Raw genomic sequence first — 21,167 nt, forward strand, 5'->3', positions numbered from 1 at the left:
TTGTGATCTCACATGAGGTGGAAGTATTTTTTGTATTCCCCAAAATTCGTTTATTGTAGGCTTTGCTAAGCTAACTCTGTAAAAACCAAGGTCTCCCTTTGCATTGAACTTTTTACATTCAGAGATGCTGTTTATGTTAACACAGCAACATTACACATCAACTAAATCATAGTGGACCAGCCCCCAACGGTTTCCTTAACTTAAGATAACTGAATAACATGCAACATCCTTAAATTATTCTCTTAAATAAAGGGAATTACCTAGTGTCATAAATCCTAAGGAAAAATGTATGTTTTAGGTCTCTTCACAGCATTTAGGCTGAATGTTTGACGGCGTCTATCTAAACGAGGATGTTATATAATTTTATACCGAGTTTTTACCGGGGAATTTCTGTGGTTTTACATTATGCATGGTCATCACTCTGTTAGTGGGGAGACCACTCAGTGTACGATGCCAACAGTCAGTCGGTGAATAAAAAAAATATAATGATGAAAATACATAGGCCTGTGCGTATAAACATAATGTAATGCTGTACACTAGCATGTCATTTATTTGTTTCGGTTGTCTTCATTTTAATCATTTCATGATGATGCAATGGTGTGCTTTATTTGCCTGCCTGATTCCAGCTGAACTGGGCTGGTTGTGTGAGGTTTGATTCAGGAGACTTTCTGGGGGCAGGGATTGCTTGACACACTGCGAGCTACTAGCCAGACAGTGGAAAGTGACATCATTTCGGCCTCACTGCTTAACCTCCCGGGCGATTGGCCCGGCCTGGACCGATAAAAGTACTGGCTCGCACTGGCCTAACAGTGGATATGCAGCTATTGAGTGTCCACACACTTCACCAAATGTGTGTGCAAAAACTTGGATTAGATAAATCACTGAGACAAAATTATGAATATGGGTTCATCTATTTGGCCTTTACTTCACTTTATATAATTTTGCTAAGTGGGTTTTGTGTCACTATTGTGCCACATCCCCCTGCAGCCCAAGACCGATTACACATTGAAGCTGATTGTAAAGTGCTTTGGGTGTATAGCCTTACACAATATATGCGCTATATAAATGCACATTAAATTACACTCAAGGTGCAATTGGGGCTGACATTACAATATTTTGGTTTTCTACAACATATATTGCAGTACAAACAATTTCAACAGATGACTTGAATACGCCTATTTAGAATGTAATTGTTACTTTAGAACAAAACTGTAAGGGACATGTGCATTAACAAATTACAACGATAAACTAATACAAAGAATCTTTTTAAAAAGTTAAACCTTATTTCTTATGCCTGATTGCTATAAAATAACTTGAATAAAATACAATTAAATAACATACATTTTTACACTGTAAATAGGCCAAGTGAAAGATTAAAAAAAAAAAAGTCAGATATAGATAAAATTAAATTCAAATGTTTTATTTTCACTCACCCTTTTTCTAGCATGTTCAGGTCCCATCTCAGGTGAGCGGCAACCTTGAGTGCCATTAGCTTTAGTGTCCGGTTCCTCCGGTTGTCCACTGGTGGCTGGACCTGGTTCTGTTCATTTACTGATGGTTTGGAGGCTTGTTCAAGAAACTGAAAAATGAGCTGAACAGGAGACGGATCTGTGGAAATGTAACATTTAAGTGTAATGCTAATCTCTGGAAACAACATATGATTTAATAGCAAGGCTGGGCTCGACTAAAGATTTTTATGGTCAACTATTCATTCACTTTAACTATTAGTTGACTGAAAACACAATTATTAAAGCATCCTTTAAAACATAATGAGTGGTATTTGCCTACATATCCAGGAGTTTAGTTTTTTCAGCCGGGCTACCAAAATATACAGGCTCCCTGATTTACACTGACTATTTCCTGCGCTCTAGACCAGCTCTGCTAAATAATGATTAAGTTTTTAAGCGATCAGTTAAATGGCTTAAAATGTGGTTCAAGCTTTTTAAAATGTTTGCTACATGAGGAAAAAATGCTGCTATATATGTCAATCATATCTGTTATACATGTCATTCATAATTGTGTTTAGACAGAGAAAACATCAGTCATGTTGAAATTTCATGGTTTCCGTTAAGTTCATTCTGCCATGCTGGAGTGCCACACCAAAATTAATTCCCACGACTACATTACAGTTTCTCATTCAAAACATTGCTGTTATTTTATTTTATTTTTTTAATAATTGGTTTAAGTCGCACCAAAATGTATTAAAAGGAAAGTGAATTATAATATAGGGAACTTTCCTCTAACTGTAGTAGTCCTGTGCGTTATTTGATTAACTTTTTAAAAGTGCAGTATCTGCCTAAATGCTAACCAGTTAGCATAAACCTTGATTTATACTTCTGCGTCAACACAGCCTACGCATCGACGCACAGCCCTCGCCGCGGCCATCGGTGCGGCTGACGTGCACCTCTCAAAAAATGTAACTACATGTCGCAACAATGCATAGCACAAGCTCTGTGATTGTTCAGCTTGGTAGCACTGACGATTGTAGGGGGAGTTGAGAGCCTACTTTTAATGATACCACTTATCGGTTCGGCACTTTATCGGTTCTCTTTTATGTCATTTTTGTCATTTTTTTTATTTTAAACTTTATTTTATTATTATGTTTTCCATGAAGAAGAAACCCAATAATTGCAAAACAATTCAATAAAAAACTGTAAAAGAATGTACAATGGTTACAAGGAAAATGATTCTCAGCTTTTAACCATACTTCTGAAGAAAAGTCAACATTTTTGCCTATTCTGGCAAAATTCAGGATGTTTCTTGTGCTCCCTGCAATTGAAAATATCCTCTTCGAGTTGCAGTTAAATAATCAGATAATGTTTCATATTTTTAATTAACACATTCACATAAAGAGTTAACAGTGTTTTGGGAATTAACAGTGTAAAAATAAGCTGTTTTACTTATAAGCCTAGTCTATTATTTCAGTGGTTCCCTAAGGGGGGCGCCAGAGTTCACAAGGGGGGCACGGGAGAGGATAAGGGTTGAGGTAGAAAAAGGCATAAAAATGCTCCACTATTTTATAGGGCTGTACAATTAATCGAAAATCCGATTTCGATTTCAAACGATTATAAAAAAGCATTAATCGAGATAAAGGATTATTGCATCATATACCGCCACCTTTCCAGTTGTACACGTGTTGCTCTTAAAAGCGCGAAGGAGCGCGTGCTTATGTGTGTGTGCAACACCCACACTCAGTCAGAAGCATGCGGCCGGTCAGCATTCGCTCTCATTCGCACACTGAGACGAGCAGAGGAGCGCAGACATCTAAAGTCATTAACGTGAGCGCTTTAATGGTCAAATAGGTGTCAAAACGCGGTGTTTAGTGATTATTTATATTAACCCTCATTTGCGTAATAAACAAACGAATTGAGGATCAAAACACATGTGAAAGAGAAACCAAAGAGAGCGAGAAATATTCCTGCTGCCGCCTGTTTTTATGATTATTAATCAAACAATGAGAAAATCCCTCACTAGTCTTGACTAAAGGACTGCTGTAGCTAAAGTGTTTTCTTACAGTGAAGATGCTTAAAGCACAGTTTTTTTTTTAAATATTTTTGTTCTATTGTATTTATTTCTCTTTCCTTTGCAGGGTGGAAAATAACTGTATGTAAACACTTGAAGTCAGAATTATTAGCCCTCCTGAATATTAGCAACCCTTTTTTTTTTTTTTACTTATTTCTGAACATAATAGTTTTAATATCTCATTTCTAATTACTGATTTCTTTTATCTTTGCTATGATGACAGTACATAATATTTTACTTGATATTTTTCAAAATACAAGCATTCAGATTAAAGTGCAATTTAAAGGCTTAATTAGGGTAATAAGGCAAGTCATTGTATAACAGTAGTTTCTTCTGCAGACAATCAAAAATATTTATTGCTTAAGGGGGCTAATAATATTGACCTTAAATTGGTTTCAAAATATTTAAACCTGGTTTTATTCTAGCTAAAATAAAACAAATAAGCTGGTAAAATTCCTTGTTCTGTTAAACATAATTTGGGAAATATTTATTAAAAAAAAAAAAAAATTCTCAGGAGCGTTAATAATATTGACTTTAACTGATAATCGTTTTGAATAATCGTGATTACAATTATGACCAAAATAATCGTGATTATGATTTTTCCCAAAATCGAGCAGCCCTACTATTAAATATGTATTTTTAAGTACCAAATATATATATATATATATATATATATATATATATATATATATATATATCAAAACACATGCTTAAAATTCCAACATAATAGTAAAAGTAATTAAAATAAATAACTTTAAATAATTATTTAAATTTTGCTCACTCACGCAATGTGCTTGTCAACGTGTCGTAAAGGCAAAATCAAAAAAAAAAAAAAAAATTCGGCAGAGAAACGTAAATGCAGTGATTTTTCAGAGGCGAAGAAAAAGATTAGACAGTATGACAAAGCCTACCTAAATTTTGGTTTTATTGAAGGCCAAGACAAGGTAAAACTGATTAATTTAAATTTTCTATACATATTATATATTACACAAACACACACACAGTATATATATATATATATATATATATATATATATATATATATATATATATATATATATAGTACATATGGGTGTGCGTGCGTGTGTTTTTAAATGGTGGGGGGGACTCCAATGTTTGTATATGTTCATGGGGGGGGCCTAAGAAAAAGGTTGGGAACCACTGTATCATTTGGCTATTCATAGGCTATTTTTGTAATTACAGTAATGTAAAAGCATTTTTAATGTAAAAGATTTATTTAGGCTACTGCAGAAAAAAAAAACTTCTTTTCAATGTACCGAATGTGTGTGTTTATTAATCATTTAGAGAGACCTTATGTGATGATGTTCCTTTAGCTAGGCAGTCGAAAGCCTTTTATTCGTCTTTCTGCAGTTAACGCACTTTTAAAAGATGCTTAGCCAAACTTGTTGCGTTTGTTGCAACAGGTATAAACGATATTCGCTCTGGAAATGCAACCGGTGTGTGCGTGCGAGTCTGTGTCGCGAGCATTGTGTGTGCGCTTAGCCCAAGCCTCCGCTTAGTGCTCGCGCACAGCCTAAAATGGTGAAGGCTTTTATACTTAACACGCTTCTCTCGAGCATTTCCATGTGAGATTGCCAACTGCGCAGACGAATATCAAATATTGCAAATTAGAAAAAGGTAGGTCATTTAAACTATGCAACTGTATTGTTTATTCAGCAATAATTATCCAGTATAATAATAGCAGAACCTTTAACATCAGAGCTTAGTGATACTTCGGCCTTTTATTATTTTATCAAATCCCTGCATTATTCGGCCTTCAACGTGGGTGTCTTAAGGAGAAAAAATACAGCATATGGGCATATAAGCTGTTGTGTCATCACTTATATTTCAAGTCATATCTCTCCGGCCCCTCATTTGGGATGCTTTTCATGAACTGGATCACATGACAAACTAATTGAATAGCCCTGCCATAAAGCTAAACATGGGATAATGCAAGTTTGCATACTCCTGGTTGGAGAAAGTCAAGTTTAAACAGTGGCTGAAACCTGTCGCTGAAAACAAAACACGTCAAACTTATGTAATTTGAGGGCTCATGGAATCAACTTAAAAGTGAGGAATCGACACCTTGTGACATCATCTGGCACTTTCAGAGAGTATGTTTACATGGACACCAATACTCAGATTTTAATATGATTCTCTGGTTAGGAGTCTACCACGTAAACAATGATTTTTGAATATCTTAAGGGACCACAGGCACAAACTGCGGAGGAAACATTTGTAGGCTGGTGATTCAATGACATTGATGGATCTATGTGCTATAACATGTAACTGGGAATCATGAATGTAACATTCAAAAAGCAACTCATGTAAACACTTGAATCCTATTATTATCTTATTCAGATTAAGGCAAATCATTAGATCACTGATGTCCATGTAAAAGTAGTCACAAGCCATAAACCCAGAAAAAATGTGTTCCCTGATTTTAATGACAGCCTTTCTACTAGGCTTGGGCGGTATTACGGTATTATGGTATACCGCGGGATCTAAAAATAGCAACCGTGTCAGTTTCAATACCGTTATATCGTCATAAAATATTAAATATCCTTTATTTAATGCCTACAAAAACGTATGTGTGGTTGTCATCACGGGACAGTGTGGAGGAGAGAGAGAGAGGAAGAGGGAGGGGAAGAGGGGGAGAGAGGGAGAAGGAGGGGAAGAGGGGGAGAGGGAGGGGGAGAAAGGCAGAGGGAGGGGAAGAGGGGGGGGGTGGACAGGGTGAGGTGAGGTGACGTGACGAGTCGCGCTTTAAAGTGTCCTGCAGTTTGGCAGTTTCGACTGAACAAAAGGGAGACGTGGTTAATATGAACGAGAGGTCTGCATTAGAGCTGAAGATCTTTGCCCGAACCCGGCGAGACCTGAAAAAATCCAAATCCCTGCATTAAAATCCATCCCTGCAAAGGAGAAACAATTGATGATGAAGTAGTAAAAAAGCGAATTTTGACGGCGGTCAAGCCAGTGACTAGCTCAGAAAGAGCGGTTATTCCAGCCGCAGGTATTTCAGCGGTCGCTCATACACTGCGTATTACGGTAGAGCCCTAAACCGCAAGCTGACAGGTAAAAAGACGAGGCCATTTGCTACACTGAAACTGCTGTCATGGAAAATTAAATGGATGTTCCTGACTGGTAGAATATGAACAAACAATCCTACCCAAAACTTGCAAAATCAGCCAGATCAGAACTTTGCATCTCGACCTGTAGCCGCAGGAAAGGGTGTTCAGTTCTGCTGGATGCACCATGAGTGAGAGACGGCGCCAAAGCCAGTAGATTTAATAGTGTTCCTCCACAAACACACGTAGCCTAATCTTGGCGAGTAAAGGGTTTTTAAATTATAAATAAATATTAATTAAACCATATAATCATAATTTAGACAAAGTATACATACTAATGGTGGCATTATTCTTTTAATATTCAGCTTTACCGCCGCCCTAATGCCAGATTGGTAAGAGAAGTGGAGAAACAAATCTTGCAGAGGCTTTATCTTAATTTCGTTATTGCCAAATTACCCGTCATCATTTAGAGTTTATTTTAATTTGATTTGTATGGGCAATATTTCTTTTCATTGGTGTGTTAGCCAATTTAAAGGCTAAGTGCATGTACCTAGACCTATAGAGTGCTGAGATGTTACGATGTTACAGAGGACTTATTTTATTTCTTTGTTCCAACTTCCAAGTGGCCTATAGTCTACGTTTGTTACGAATAAATGATGTTAAAACATATAAATGACTCATTCTTGAAAAAATGCTTTAGAGCTGTGTGCATGAGCACATTTTAATAATGTCGGGCTGTAAACTGGTTTGGTCTTTATAAAGCTGTCAATCAAAATGTACTCTGGACCTATCGGATATTATTTTTATGCCCCTATTAGAGCTCTCTGCATTCCCGCTGCTGTTCCGCAGGAGCCGGCCAGATTTTTTACAGTGTGGGAGTAAATTTCTAAATAAATCGCGGGAGAGATGAGTGTGTGTATGTGTAAGAGAGAGAGAGAGAGAGAGAGAGGGAGGGAGGGAGAGATGCTGTGCATCGCTTGGCGCGCGCTCTCTCTCTCTCTCTCTGTCTCTCTCTCTCTGACCGCAAGCCTAAGGTCGCATAGAATGTATTCAGTTTCTGAATGGTTTAGGCTCAAGCCAACATTTTGGTGACGCTGTCTGAGCCTTACGTCATAATCTTTTTTTATTACGTCGGTAATACCGGATACCGGGGTAAAATATGGAGGCGGTTTGACAGTATCAATATTTGGATACCGCCCAAGCCTACTTTCCACAGGGTTAGTAGTAAGCTAATGTAATGTTAATAATATAATGCAAACAAATGATCAAAAGAACTATATTATTGCAATTCAAATATACAAAATATAAATTGGTTTACTTTAAACTTATTATAAATATCTATTTATATTGTTCAATTATAATGATTAAAATATATTTTTGTCAAATAATTTTGTGGCTAAAACGTATCAACTAAGGCACTGTTTTGGCAGCAGTACCGTTTTAAAAAGTATCAAAAAAGCACCAGTATCGAAATACGATACCAAACCATAAAATCGACTACTGTATGCTTAGTGCTTGGCTGGCAGAGTGCAGGAATAGCACCTAATAATAAGCCATCCTTTGCATGCTATTGCAGACTGAATATTCAAAGTAGCATGGTAAACAATATAGGGACTAGGGTTGCCCGATACCAATATTTTGACTTTGATATGATACCTAAATTACATATCACAATACTGATACTACTTTTTTCTTTCAAAATATTATTTACTAATAAACACTCTGTGTTTGCTGTCAGCTGAAACAGAGTAGAACCATTTTAAAAAGTAAAACAAATTTTCAGTAATCAGTAGGTGATTGTCTTCAGAAACAATTTTTGTTGTGCTGGTTGAAAGTCTCCTCACATTCAAACAGAAATGATTAAAGCAAATTATCTAAATATATTTGTATGGATTTTTATATTCTGGGTAAGGCATAAAACAAAATAAAAAAGTTCATCCAATTAAATACTGTCAAGCTGACGTTTCCCATAACTCTGAAAAGTAGCCCAAACTGTCTGTCAACAAATGTAGATTTGTACAACGCGCATCTTTGTTAACGCAGAGCCACCACTTGTTCATGTGCACACAAGACAATCACAGTCGTGGTAAAATAAATGCTGGATCAAAACTTTTTAAAACCGTAAATCAATATTGGATTTACCTTTACATGCTGGAGGAAGGATGACACCAAGGCTGAAGTATTTCTGTTAGACAGTAATGTTAATGTTTTTCAAAACAATTTTAGTCACGCAAAGCTGATGTAGATTTTGTTGTTACGAATGGGTTATATGCACAGAACTGTTATTCAGCCACTGATATCTTCCGGAAAAACAAAACATAAACGTAAATAGCAAACATATAACAGCATTTACAAATGTATACAACCCTTAGTCTATGGCAATGGCAGTATTGGCCTTGATATTTCAGTGTGGATGTATACCTTACTGTTGGTGAGCTGTCTGGCAAAAAAGTGCCCTTCTGAATCTTTCACTTACTTTGAAGACACTACTGACTACGTTTACATGAACTACTCTAATCTAGTTATTTGCCCTATGGCTCGTTTCCACTGACTGGTACAGTACGGTACGGGTCTGTACGGGTCACCTTTATCAGTCATGCGTTTTCGCTACCAAGGGTACCCTTTTGGTGGGTGTGGTGTACAACAGAGAGTTTCAGTCGACGTCATTCTCGCTCGAATTAATGTCAACAGTAAAGCTGTACAGGTCGTTCACAAATCATTTAAGAAGCACTACTCAAATCAGATGCTTTATACACGTAAATATCTGTTTATAAATGTTTATTACTAACTTTTCTGTAAACATGAGTTGATTATAACTGCCAATCAATGACAGTGCAACATAGCCTACTGTAACGTCTGCAATTATATAAAATAGTTAAATAAATGACCCTTACAGTCTCCGATGCGTTACCAACTACAAAAAAAACTACACACAGAAGACATTTTGTCCTTATTTGAGTTCAAAAACACGCAATATATCGCACAGTCAGCACAAACCTCTCATCTGTGTCTGTAATCTTCACCAGCACACGTAAAATCTGTTAGAAAGTAATTCTGTCATTCCCAGTTCATAATAGTCCAAAAGGCCGAGATAAACACGGCAGTTTGTTTGTGATTCAAATTGCTGAAACAATTTCGATCCTGTGTTTTGTCTGGCTTCTCTTTTTTTTCATGCTTCAATCTCGCGTTTGTCCTTTTTTTCCGAATGGATCGGATGTCGAAGACACTTCAATAATCACGCACATGTTATTATCAACAGCTCTTGAAGTTCGTTAAATCAAATATAACTTAGATGCGATCGCGAGCTCCCGAAAGAAAGCGAAAACCGCTGGCACTTTTAGACGGGCTCGTAAAGCAACAACGGGACATGGCAGATTTTTCTTCTTGGCTTTGTGGCTGTTCATCAAGAGAATAACAAGGTTTGTTTTAGCTCGGGTCGTCCATAGCTTGTAATTATATGCATAAAGAATTTCAATGTAATGTATCGGATGTGTATTAAAACATGGCAGTTCCTTTGTTTTCATTCTGTCTAGCACAACGAGCTCGTGACGTATCTCTGTAACCAATCAGGGTTCAGCTGCATGTGTAGCTCCACCTTGTGGGACTCTTTCACATGTTTGGTACCCTTTAGAAAGGGTGCTGAAAATGTGTTATGGTATGGTTCAGTTCGGTACGCTTTTTTACAGTGAAGTGCTTTCTGTAATTTTGGGGGACAAATTGCAGTTTGAAAGTTCCATTTTCACTCATTAACATTTTATTCATGCCCCTGCAACAAACTGGGGTATTAGACATGGGGTATAGACTATATGAGCAAAAACCTTTGGAAAGCTTAATTTCTCATTTTTGCCAATTTAAACAATTACAAACAACATAAAATATAAACATTTTTCTGTTCTATGTAGAAGAATCATTTTCTGCCGTCCATCAAAATTTTGCATCATCAATAAGGTAGTGTAAAAACAACCTTATAGTATACAAATATACATTAAATAATACAAAATTATACAAAACCTAATACCTTGTTAAATACCATTTACGCCTTATTATGAGCCTTTCTAAAAATTCTCTGGATGGATTTATCGGCTTTTAACAATTTTAGAACTCAGCATAATAACTACGATAACAAAAGAAACATTTTGGTCATATTAGAGCAAGAGAATCTAATTTGATTCAATGATCCGTGTTAAGCTAAATCTACAAGTATTCCCATCAGACCCCAAGATTAGCTGAATAGATTGTTTAAATTATTAAACTTAATTGTTTAACTCTAGGGGAGTAGTAAATTGACCTTTTTTATATAGAGTTCATTTGGGAGTCCAACATTTAGCAAGTTAAGTGCATAAAATACCTGGATGAGGGCTATGTAGGTGCTGTTCCAGTAATGATGGATTAAGCAGAAACTCAAACCAGGATGTCTGTGGAGGGGTGCAGGGTCGACTGCCACTCACTGCCTCCCTGTCTGCAGCCTCAGCACTCATTACAACCTGCAGAAAATAGTAATAGAGTAAACAAATATTTTTCAGTGTATATATATATATATATATATATATATATATATATATATATATATATATATTACAGTGTAATATATATATATATATATATATATATATATATATATATATATATATATATATATATATATATTTAAAATCCCCACCATCGAAGCTATTCTAGGTTGACAAAAAACAAAACTTGCAACGTTATAAGTAGTAGTTCCATGTTTAATCGCAATATATATTTATTTTTTTTGCAACGTTAGTTTCCATGGACCAATGATTTGATATTAATAACGTTAAATACCCCAGTAATTACTTGCTAAAATAACACTCGAGCTAATTTAAATGGGTCAGATCTGCTAACGTTAGTCTTTTGTCGAGACAATTACACCGCAAAAACAAGCAGAAACGTTTTTATGCACTCTGATTTTATCACTCACCTGCTTACGTTTGAATAAATAGGAAAACCCCGGTAAACACAATAAACTGTTTGACGTGTACGTTAATATGATATAAAAATCACCCAAATATTACTAAAACACCATATTAATGCGTTTCTTCTTTGTAGACACACAGCTCCACTTCTTCTTCTTCTTCTGTGTTTTTTGGCGGATGGCGGACTTTGGTGTTCCGCTTCTTCTTCTCTTGGTGGGTTACAAACTAGCTTTAAGATGCATATCGCCACCTACTATGATGGAGTAAAAAGAATGGGTCCGGTGTTGTGCCGATGAGAAACGGAGAAACGCACCCCTCCCGTGATATGGAGCCAGATCAGTCTCAAAAATAAATTGGAATTCATTTACAAGAATAATTCATAATTGTTTTGTAATTCCAAATAAATTTATTATGATCCACAAATGTAAAACGATTGACATAAGCCAAAAATATTCACAAAACAAATAGAATGCGATCCATAAATAAATGTTCCACAAACATGTTATAGGCTACTTATATACTTACATACACAAATAAGTAAAATTAGACTTGCAAATAAAAAACATACATTGATTTTTTATTCTACAAACATAATTTTAACTGTCATTTATATGTGAATTGTGTCCTATACATTTGTGGGTAGCTCTGTGGATTTGTATATTGGTCTGTGCATTAGTGGATTTTGAAACATTTCTGTGTCACTGACCTGTCTTGAACTGATCTGGTTATCCATTTTGACTCTATGCATGATAGCTTCCACGTTTGTGCTTAGCTCGCATGCTTACTTCTTGTGCCGCATGGCAATCACTATATGTGGATGGCTCAGGAGAGGATGATATATATCACTTAGTGTTTCCTTGGATTGCCTAAGGACAATAATGAGACAGAGAGCTGTCACAGCAAAGAAGAGAAGAGCTTCAAATTCTACATTTCGAGTTACATACTGTAAATTATTTTGAGGGTACGATTTATTATGCTATATATAAGACTAGCAATTGAACGATAGCCGTATTTTTCACAGTTCATACCGTTTTTATATTGTTTTAATTACCTGCATTATTTCTATCTATCCATCCATCTATATACTTGCATGTTTGTGTACATTGTGTCCTTAATATCCATAACTGGGCAATTCTTCAACTACGGGTACTTTAAAGTCCTTTGATCATATATCCAAAAATATATATAATTTTGATCAAATTCCTTTTTCTTTGTCAACCTAACAATACAACTTATTTATAAGAAATTTACCAGCTTTCTATTATATATTTTTTTCATATTATTCAACCTCCTTTTATAGGGGTCAAAATCACTGTTTTTGCTGTGTCGCACACCCAGAGTTTTAAACATCAATAAAGAAAATAACATTTTTAAAGAGTATTTATCTGGTAACTATTAATGTATCTTAATTAAGCACTAGTGTAATTAGTTAAATAATTTATAGTTATTGATGTGAGACTATTATCAATATAAATATTTATACAAAATATACCCCTTTAACCCAAAATATTTGCTTAGTGTTTATTTATAAATTTATTTTTAATTACATTTGTTTTATTTAGTATTTTGGTTTAATGTTATATTTAATGATGCTGATAATGAATGGTCTTTATTTATATTAATAATAATCCCATTTAAATACAGTTGTGGCAGAAGAAATAAGAGACGAAGGACTTTCTCTGGATTTATGAGTTTAAGTTAAATGTTAATATGCATTTTATTCTATAAGGTCTGATAACATTTCTTCAACATTTAAAATAAAAATATTGTCATTTAGACCATTTTTAATCAGAAAATAGCCACTGTCAGAAAAATGAACTGAGACTGAAAATCAAGGTTAGTAAACTGACTACTTACTGTAATTCCTATAAAGCTACTGTAAAACATTAGTATTGTGTTGACTAAAATGAGCATGTTTGAAATCCTGATACTATACTATACTGTGCTTCTAATTTACAAAATAAAACAATAATAATGACAAATTACCAAAGAAATGTACAATATCTAAAATTATTAAAATCTATTATTTTTTTATTTTGATAATCAATTTTTCATAGAAAAAAACCCACTATCTATTAAGCTAACTTTTTAAAAAAGTCTCTTCTGCTCGCCAAACCTGCATTTGCTCCAAAGCACAGCAAAAACAGTCTAATTATTATTATCATTACTATTATTATCAATATTTATTAGCATTTGTTTATTTATTTATTTTTTTGGGATTCTTTGATGATCAAAATATTCAAATAGCTGATAAACCTGAAATAAAAAAAGCCTTTGTAGCATTCACTCAAAAAAGAAAAAAATTGTTGAATGGACATGATTTAATCGTGGCACCCTTTATGCATCTAATCCAATCAAGTAAACCTGAACTGCTTTGAACATGTTGTATGAACACAAAGCACATTTGTAGATAAAACATGGTTTCAATATGTCAGTCTAACTTCTTTGCAACTAATTGACTCAAAATGTTTGTATTGTGTTATTCTAATTAAAATGATTCTAATTTACTCAATGTATTACTAAAGCTTTACTTTAACAAAATTATGTCTTGTTAAATCAGCTAGTAATCAGCAATATTGTTGTTTAAATTCATTCATTTTCTTGTCGGCTTAGTCCCTTTATTAATCAGGGGTCGCCACAGCGGAATGAACCACCAACTTATCCAGCAAGTTTTTTACGCAGCAGATGCCCTTCCAGCCGCAACGCATCTGGGAAACATTCACACACTCATACACTATGGACAATTTAACTTACCCAATTCACCTGTACCACATGTCTTTGGACTGTGGGGGAAACCGGAGTACCCGGAGGAAACCCACGCGAAGGCAGGGAGAACATGCAAACTCCACTGAGCCAAGGTTCGAACCAGCGACCTTCTTGCTGTGAGGCGAACGTGCTACCCACTGCACCACTGCCTCGACCTGTTGTTTAAATTAGATTTTTTAAATGACAATACTATGAAGCAAGATTTCAAATTAAGTAATTCAACACATAAAGGACAGAAAACATGTTTATATATATATATATATATATATATATCTTTTATTATAGCCTTATAGGCACCAATCACATTTAAACATATTTCTTCTTTAATATTCTGATACAAATGTTATAATGTTATATAATATCCAAAATTGTAATATGTAATATAAAATGTATAGGAAACATATAGCCAACAACATAACATGCATAACATTCAAGCTCTTGGGAAAACCAATTTTTAAACTGTGCTGAAAACACGCGGTGATACTTCTTCTTGTTGTTTTCCTATGGTGACATCCAAACGCACTACCGCCACCTACTGATATGCGCGAAGTGACTCTCCAGAGTGAGAGTTGTCGATTTGAAGCGTCTCAGTCTCATTGAATCAACATGTTCTGATCAAATTCATTTGATTATTTCTTGATTTAGTTTCAAATAACATGAATTAATCATTTAACATACGTAAATTTGATTTGTTCTTTTCAATCTGACAAGTTTTTATTTTGTAAATCCAATACATGCCTAGTTGATTTTTTTGAGTGTTATATTACTAAATAGCTTGGAGCAAGAAGAATTATTGACTTTTTTTCTTTTCTTTTTTTTTTTAAATGAACAGTTTTATTTAACAAGGATACTTTAACTTAAGCAAATGTCATTTAAATGTCATGTAAAATGTCTTGTATTTTTAATTCTGATAAATGCAGTTCTGAAATTTCTAGTTATCAAAGAAAGCTGAAAATCTTCTCCCTGTAAGTCTGTCCGCTCTGCCCACCAGGATGTAGATGACTGTCTGAAGGACTGCAGTCCCACCTGAAAGAAGCAGAGGAACAGGATGCTAAACTACTTAGAAATAGAAATAAATTCATGTGCAAAGTACTGACTATCGTGACCTCAGTTCAGATGAATACAGTAATTTGACCTTATTTTATTGCGCATCATGTCATGTAAATGTGTTGAATCTACTGGGATGAACGAGTTAAAGAAATAGGTCACCTAAAATGGCCTATAAATATTTATACACTCGAGTCTGAATTGAGGGTATACTGTATGTAAATGTCGGGGTAATTTTCATTTTTGGGTGTACTATTTCTTTAAGCCAATGTTGTCAATAGAGCCATTTCAGATTTTAGTCATAGTAAGGAAAACTTAGAGCACAGTGAATGGGAGAGTGAGTACAACAAATAACTTAATAAAATAATAATAAAAAAAACTCCACAATGGTGTTATAAAGACTTTCAGAAAAGGAAAAAAACTAGTGTGGGATGGATGACAGCAGCCAGAGGAGAGAATAACGTTAAATTTACTCTCAGCCTCCTAGACGTTGCATTGGAAACACATCGCACAAGCGGTAAATAATTTTTGTAATTCGAAAGCAAGATGATATGATACATTCATAAACACATATAAATGTTCAAATGTTTTTTAAAAAAATCTAAATGTTAAAAACTTTCAAGGATTTCAGATGCCGAAGACCGCTAAACACGTCATAACAGGCTTGTGAAAAGAGTACGGTAGTATCAGAAATCTATTAGTAAATCAATGTGATGTGTTTTGTGTCTGCTGTGTTGTCCAACAGAGGGTTCCAGAAACTGGCGAATGGTTTTTGAATGTTGTCTGTCGCTTTTAAGATGGCCAGCCATTCTGAATCAACCTCAAGCTTCTTGTAGGAGCTTCCTCCACAATCAGCAATGACAAAACAATGGAATCTACTTCTGGATCTCACTAAACATGCTGAATGATAGAAAAAGCAGGATCTTTACCTGAAAGAAGACATTCGACAAGTGAGAGAAACCTGTTGATCTTCAGCAGCATTATTCATGATTCTCAGTCTGAAGACACAGCTTATTGTTATTCATTTTAAACTGATCTCTACATTGTATTCAGCCTTTTTCACACATAAAGTCAGATTTAAGTTCACATTGTCATAAATGAAAAATAATCAAAACATGTGAGCCATTCGCAAGTAAGTTGTTTTCTTTTTGTTTGAAATTACTTTTATGACACTAAATTTCAAATATGGATGAAAGAAATCTTCTACGGCCTTATGTTGTAACTGATATAGTGTGTTACAATTTATATCTGCATAACTTACTGCTTAAGAACTAAACACTTGCTTTTATTGTAGCTGAAAAAAAAAAACAAATAAGACTTTACCCAGAAGAAAAATATTAGGAAATACCATGAAAAATCTTCTGTTAAACCTGCAGTGGAAAAAAATTGAAAAAAAAAAAAAACGTTTACAGGAGGGTGAATAATTTTGACTTCATTTTACAATGAAGGCATTTTAGTAAGCTATGTGTGAAACAGGCTTAATCCAAAGGTAACCAAAAGCTTTTTTAAAAGCACTGAGTGACAGTAAATGAGTACCCACCTGGTGCTGCATCAGTGTTGAGTTGAGTGCAGGTGAGAAGAGATCCAGTCTCTGGCCTGCAGGTGCTAGAAGCTCGGACTTCCCAAAGAACAGCTCTCCACCAACTGTTTATTTCAAGTTAGGTCTATTTGTACAGCACTTTTTACAATAATTATTTCAAATCAGCTGTACAAAAGGTGCACATTACTGCATTACAATCAGATTAAGTCAAATTAACAATCAAATTTATGTTAGTATATACAGACATAGTTATCGTGCAATATTATAGCATATAGGCAGAGATGTATAAAGTACTAGAGACCCATACTTAAGTAAAAGTCCGAAGTAAAAAGTGACTTAAGTAGAAGTCGAAGTGCTCTTTAAGCACCATACTTAAGTGGAAGTACTGAAGTATTCAACATTTTTTGTGCTTAAGTATTGCTAGTTTATTTCAAAATTTACTACTCAAGTACTGAAGGTAAAATTACAAGTATTGTGTTATGTAGTTATTAAAGAAAGCAGTAAAAATAAACTAATTGTTTTGTTTATCTTAAATATCTTTTTGGGGGCAGAACGAAAAGAAACATGGCTTATGATACTGTTTTTCTCTGTAAATAGTTTCTATGTTACAAGAACTCACATCGTCAGGCCTGTTTACCAGAAAATCCCTTCACTGATGAGATAATTCAGCATGTTCACTTACATACATACATACTCTCTCTCTCTCTCTCAAACACACACACTCACACACACACACACACACACACACACACACACACACACACACACACACACACACACACACACACCTAAATGTACACTCTCTCCCACTCTCTCCCCCCTTTTATACATTTATACACTTTCACACACACAGTTTTCTCTCTCTCTCTCTCTCTCTCTCTCTCTCTCTCTCTCTCTCTCTCTGGGGATATTACATAGTTTACAATTGTTTTTATACTCTACACACTATACTTTCGATTGCTCTAACCCCAAATCCAATCTCTAAACCCAACCCTTACAGGAAATTATGTGTAGTTTTACTTTCTGAAAATAAAAAATATATTTAGTGTGGTTGAATTTTATACATAATGTCCACATAATTCACCATCTCCTCGTAACATCTGTGTAATACCGATGTTGTTATACATATACATGGGCACACGCACACACAAACACAAACACATATAAATACACTCTTTTACACTCTTATACACTCTCTCTCTTACACACACACACACACACACACACACACACACACACACACACACACACACACACACACACACACACACAGGTACAATCACACTGTTTCTTTCTTACACACATTATTCACTCTCACTCACAAACACACACTTACACTTTGGGAGTTTTGAAGTTTAATTGGTTAATACCACAATAAACAGGAGTGCTGTCTTCTGAAAGCACTCGTAAAACTAAACTACTGTTGCACTATTTCACTTGATTTTGATTTTATTGTAAAAAAATAATAATAAAAAAAGAAAAACGTGTATATTACTGGATAAATGTAAATCTGAAATATTTATGGCTTATGGCTATGGTTTAGTATTAATTTTTTAAAAATTTTGATCATGTTTTTAATTAAATTGGTCTTACACTTCATATTTTCTGTAGTATGTATTCTGGTACTTTTACCATAAACCAACATCTCAACCATTTAGTAGAGGCTGATATTTTAGAAATTATGTGATGTGTTGGAAAAAAAAAATGCATTGATTGTGTTAACTAGCCACATAAGGAGTTAAGAAATGCAATTTTGGTGTGGCAGTTAAAGGTTTTTTTTAATACAATTGTGTTTTTTAACACACCAGTCGGATAAATGTACTGTATCCTTAATTTGACCTGCTCAAAGAAACTGTCACCGACAGTCATCCGACTGACACCACAGTCATTCCCCTCGCTGGCCAGCAAAGGCCACCATCACCAGACTTCTAAGCATTACGTCATCCACTTAAACTGATAAGCACTCACACCTGCAGCTCGTCCTGCTATTGACCCACGCTCACAAATATAAGCAGCACACACACTCAGTCCGTTGCGAAGTCTTGTTCTGCCCTGTCTGACATTTCTGAGCGCTATCTGCCTGCCTGAGCTCCCGTGTATTACCTGGACTATTACCGACCTTGTGTTGCCATATGCCTGCCCCGAACCTTGCTTGTACTCTGACTCTGATCCATGCCGCCTGCCCTGAACCACACCTGATATCTCGACTCTGAACCACGCCGCCTGCCACTGATCCATGCCTGCTATATCAATCTTTGACAGCCAGCCACCTGCCCTTAGACCCATACTGAATACTACTGATGTGAGTTCGCACGTAAGTGCATGTTGTATGATTGTGTTTGAACTGTGTCTAATAAATATACTGCAAATGGATCCCTCCGTGTCAGGCTCCTCGTTACAGAAGACTTCGCCGAACATGGATCCCGCAGCCATGCAGGTCTTGTCCACCGAAGTCACAGCTCAAGCTCAGGTACTAGCGACACATCAGCAGCAATTGTCACATCTCACCCAACTGACGGATGAATTGGCTAAAACTTTGCACAGTTTGCATGTTGCCGCCCCAGTGCAACCCACCGCCAATTACTCTCCCAGCCAACTCCCCGTAAAGCATGCTCAGACTCTGTCCAGTCCCCGTCTAGCGTTCCCTGAGAAGTTTACTGGTAATCCAGCCAAATGCAAGGGTTTTCTGTTACAGTGCAAACTGTTTGTCGTCCAACAACCTTATATGTTTAGCGATGAGAACCACAAGATTGCTTTTGTATGTTCCCTGCTCTCTGGAAAAGCTCTCGACTGGGCTACTGCTGTTTGGCCAGACAATATTCCTATCTTTCCCTCGTTCAATGAGTTTATTAAACATTTCTGCATAGTGTTTGATCACCCTAAAGGAGGTCGTAATTGTGGTGAAGAGCTTTTATGTATTCAACAGAGAAATCAACCTGCAGCCGAGTTCGCTCTACATTCTGCACACTAGCTGCACAAACCGGCTGGGCTAATGATCCTCTAAAGACCCTTTACCGAAAAGCTTTGAATCGAGATGAAGGGAAGTCACTGGACCAGCTCATCGAACTCTCAATCAGGTTGGACGATTTACTTCGTACCCGAAGACAATATCATTCTGTTTCCCCTTGTCCTGTAAACCTTGAAAACTCCACAGCTCAATGCCCTACTGAGCCCATAAACTGGGTAGGACCCAGTTATCAAGAGAAGAACGTGAGAGAAGATTAAAAAATAACTTATGCCTGTATTGTGGTCTTTTGGGTCATACCAAGTTCCAGTGCCCCAATAAACCACCGCTCAAGACGTTATCGGTGAGTGCAACCTCCGTATTTTCACCTCTAATCACACCTTGAATATACCCATCTTCAAGGTCATGGAGATGTAGCGATTCATAGGCTAGGTATGGTCGATTCAGGAGCTGCAGGCAATTTCATGGATTATACGTTTGTCAAGAACAACTCCATTCCATTAACCTCTTGTGATTTCCCCCTTAGCAATCACTGCGAAAGACGGACACCCTCTAGGGGATGGAAACATAACCTAACACACTCTTCAACTCTCTGTCAAAATATGCTCTCACCATGAAGAAGAATTATCGTTCCTGGTTACCAATTCTCCCCAACACGCCATTATCCTTGGGTTACCCTGGTTACAAGCACATGACCCTCAAATTTCCTGGAAAACCGGTGAGATAATTAAGTGGAGTAATTATTGCTTTGGAAAATGCTTGCAATCTATTGTTCCTGTCCAGCTCAACACCATAGTTACCTGTCCCGAAGATCCTGAGATGAGTCAAATCCCCGAAGTATACAGAGACCTTTTTGAAGTATTTAACAACCAAAAAGCCACTAAACTTCCTCCTCACTGTGAGTATGACTGCGCCATTGAATTATTGCCAGGTACAACGCCCCCTCGTGGGAGAATCTTTCCTCTTTCTCAGACTGAGACCGAAACTATGAATGCTTACATCAAGGTGGAATTGGAAAAGGAATTTATCCATCCTTCGTTACCCGCTTAAGCTGGCTTTTTCTTCGTCGGAAAGAAAGATGGGAGCTTACGCCCTTGCATCGATTACAGAGGTTTGAATGAGATTACTGTTAAGTACCGCTATCCCCTACCATTAGTCCCAGCAGCCCTTGACAATTATGCTCAGCCCAGTATTTCACCAAGCTAGATCTTTGCAGTACTTATAACCTCATTCGAATTAAACAAGGAGATGAATGGAAGACCGGGTTCTCTACTGTAAATGGCCACTATGAATATTTGGTTATGCCCTTTGGCCTAGCAAACATC

General features: G+C 36.0%; 1 protein-coding gene and 2 long non-coding RNA genes across 8 annotated transcripts in view; 2 read left to right on the forward strand and 1 right to left on the reverse strand.

Annotated features, from left to right (window-relative positions):
• ints8 (integrator complex subunit 8) overlaps positions 1–11,721 on the reverse strand; it is a 158,695-nt gene extending 146,974 nt beyond the window's left edge. For 5 of the 6 annotated variants that reach the window (XR_015515916.1, XR_015515915.1, XM_087294416.1 and 2 more), the window contains exons 1-3: positions 11,530–11,703; positions 10,939–11,074; positions 1,434–1,608 (exon numbers count right to left, since the gene is read on the reverse strand). Coding sequence is in view for 2 of the 6 variants with exons in the window: in XM_087294416.1 (XP_087150542.1) it covers positions 1,434–1,608; positions 10,939–11,068 (305 nt within the window). In the remaining 4 variants the exon portion in view is untranslated. Of the gene's footprint in view, positions 1–1,433; positions 1,609–10,938; positions 11,075–11,529 lie in introns of all 6 variants that reach the window. The other variant, NM_001020756.2, reaches the window with a different exon arrangement.
• LOC147832527 (uncharacterized) overlaps positions 1–21,167 on the forward strand; it is an 845,986-nt gene that overhangs the window by 633,346 nt on the left and 191,473 nt on the right. The gene's annotated exons all lie outside the window — the stretch shown is intronic.
• Positions 1–21,167, forward strand: part of LOC147839580 (uncharacterized) — a 175,132-nt gene that overhangs the window by 131,101 nt on the left and 22,864 nt on the right. The window lies entirely within an intron of this gene.

Source organism: Danio rerio, chromosome 19, assembly GCF_052040795.2.
Source record: "Danio rerio strain M-AB ecotype USA chromosome 19, GRCz13ab, whole genome shotgun sequence".
In the NCBI taxonomy this organism is placed as follows: Eukaryota; Metazoa; Chordata; class Actinopteri; order Cypriniformes; family Danionidae; genus Danio; species Danio rerio.